We start from the raw sequence: 858 nt of genomic DNA on the forward strand, positions 1-858 counted from the left end.
GTGTGTGTGTGTGTGCGCACACATACAGTATATAATAGTGTTCTGTGTCCTCCGTCCTACCTGTGATCCTGTTAAGCAGCGACGTGTCTTGCACTTCAGCAGGAAGGGAGGAGATGCGCTGACGCAGCACTGAGTCGCCAGAAGCTGCGTTTTCTAGTTCCTGCAAGGCTCGAATTAACTCTGCTGTCTGAGGTAGAGTGAGGATGATAAGCAGGGAAGGGAAGTGAGAAATGCAAAGGTAGGAGAGAAGTTAAAGAATGTATGATCAAATTAGGAGTTAACATTAGTATGTTTCAAATAAGAACAATATTAGTGTGGCAGCAGAGAAAGTTAAGTTTTAGGATACAAATAGATCCAGAGCAAGCTATATCAATTGTAAAAAGTATCACTATAAGTACCTCTATGTGGTTTAGAGTATTATCATTACACACGGTACTTATGTCTACACTGTTCTAGGGGTGACAACTTCTGGTCATTTGGTCAAATTGTTGGTCAATATGCTCTTGTCCGAATTAATTCTTATTGGTCAGACAAATCGCTGGTGTTACCTTATTTCATAAATGTCCACCAACACATTTTTTCCAGCTGAAAATGCCTGGCACCCAGCTGGGAGAGCTTAAGAGCGCTTTGGAGGAGCATTTCTTTCAGCTGAAACGCTTTGGTTGCTATGATACAGAATATCAACGGAAGTAAAAATGTCTAGACAAGGTAGAGGGTTTGTTCTAGATGATCTTGAAGCACATAGGGAGAGAAGATGGACCCGCCCGTCTACACTCACCTATAGGATTATTAGGAACACTATACTAATACTGTGTTTGACCCCCTTTCGCCTTCAGAACTGCCTTAATTCTACGTGGC

At 42.1% G+C, this 858-nt stretch overlaps 2 protein-coding genes across 2 annotated transcripts in view; both read right to left on the reverse strand.

Moving 5' to 3' along the window:
- The window catches only part of si:ch211-13c6.2 (uncharacterized), a 22,071-nt gene that overhangs the window by 14,980 nt on the left and 6,233 nt on the right, over window positions 1-858 (reverse strand). The gene's annotated exons all lie outside the window — the stretch shown is intronic.
- Window positions 1-858, reverse strand: part of LOC116702054 (regulation of nuclear pre-mRNA domain-containing protein 1A) — a 10,971-nt gene that overhangs the window by 3,836 nt on the left and 6,277 nt on the right. Inside the window, exon 5 of the mRNA XM_032536131.1 lies at window positions 61-187. Within this exon, the coding sequence (XP_032392022.1) occupies window positions 61-187 (127 nt within the window). The remainder of the gene's footprint in view (window positions 1-60; window positions 188-858) is intronic.

The sequence above is a fragment of the Etheostoma spectabile genome, chromosome 14 (assembly GCF_008692095.1).
Source record: "Etheostoma spectabile isolate EspeVRDwgs_2016 chromosome 14, UIUC_Espe_1.0, whole genome shotgun sequence".
In the NCBI taxonomy this organism is placed as follows: Eukaryota; Metazoa; Chordata; class Actinopteri; order Perciformes; family Percidae; genus Etheostoma; species Etheostoma spectabile.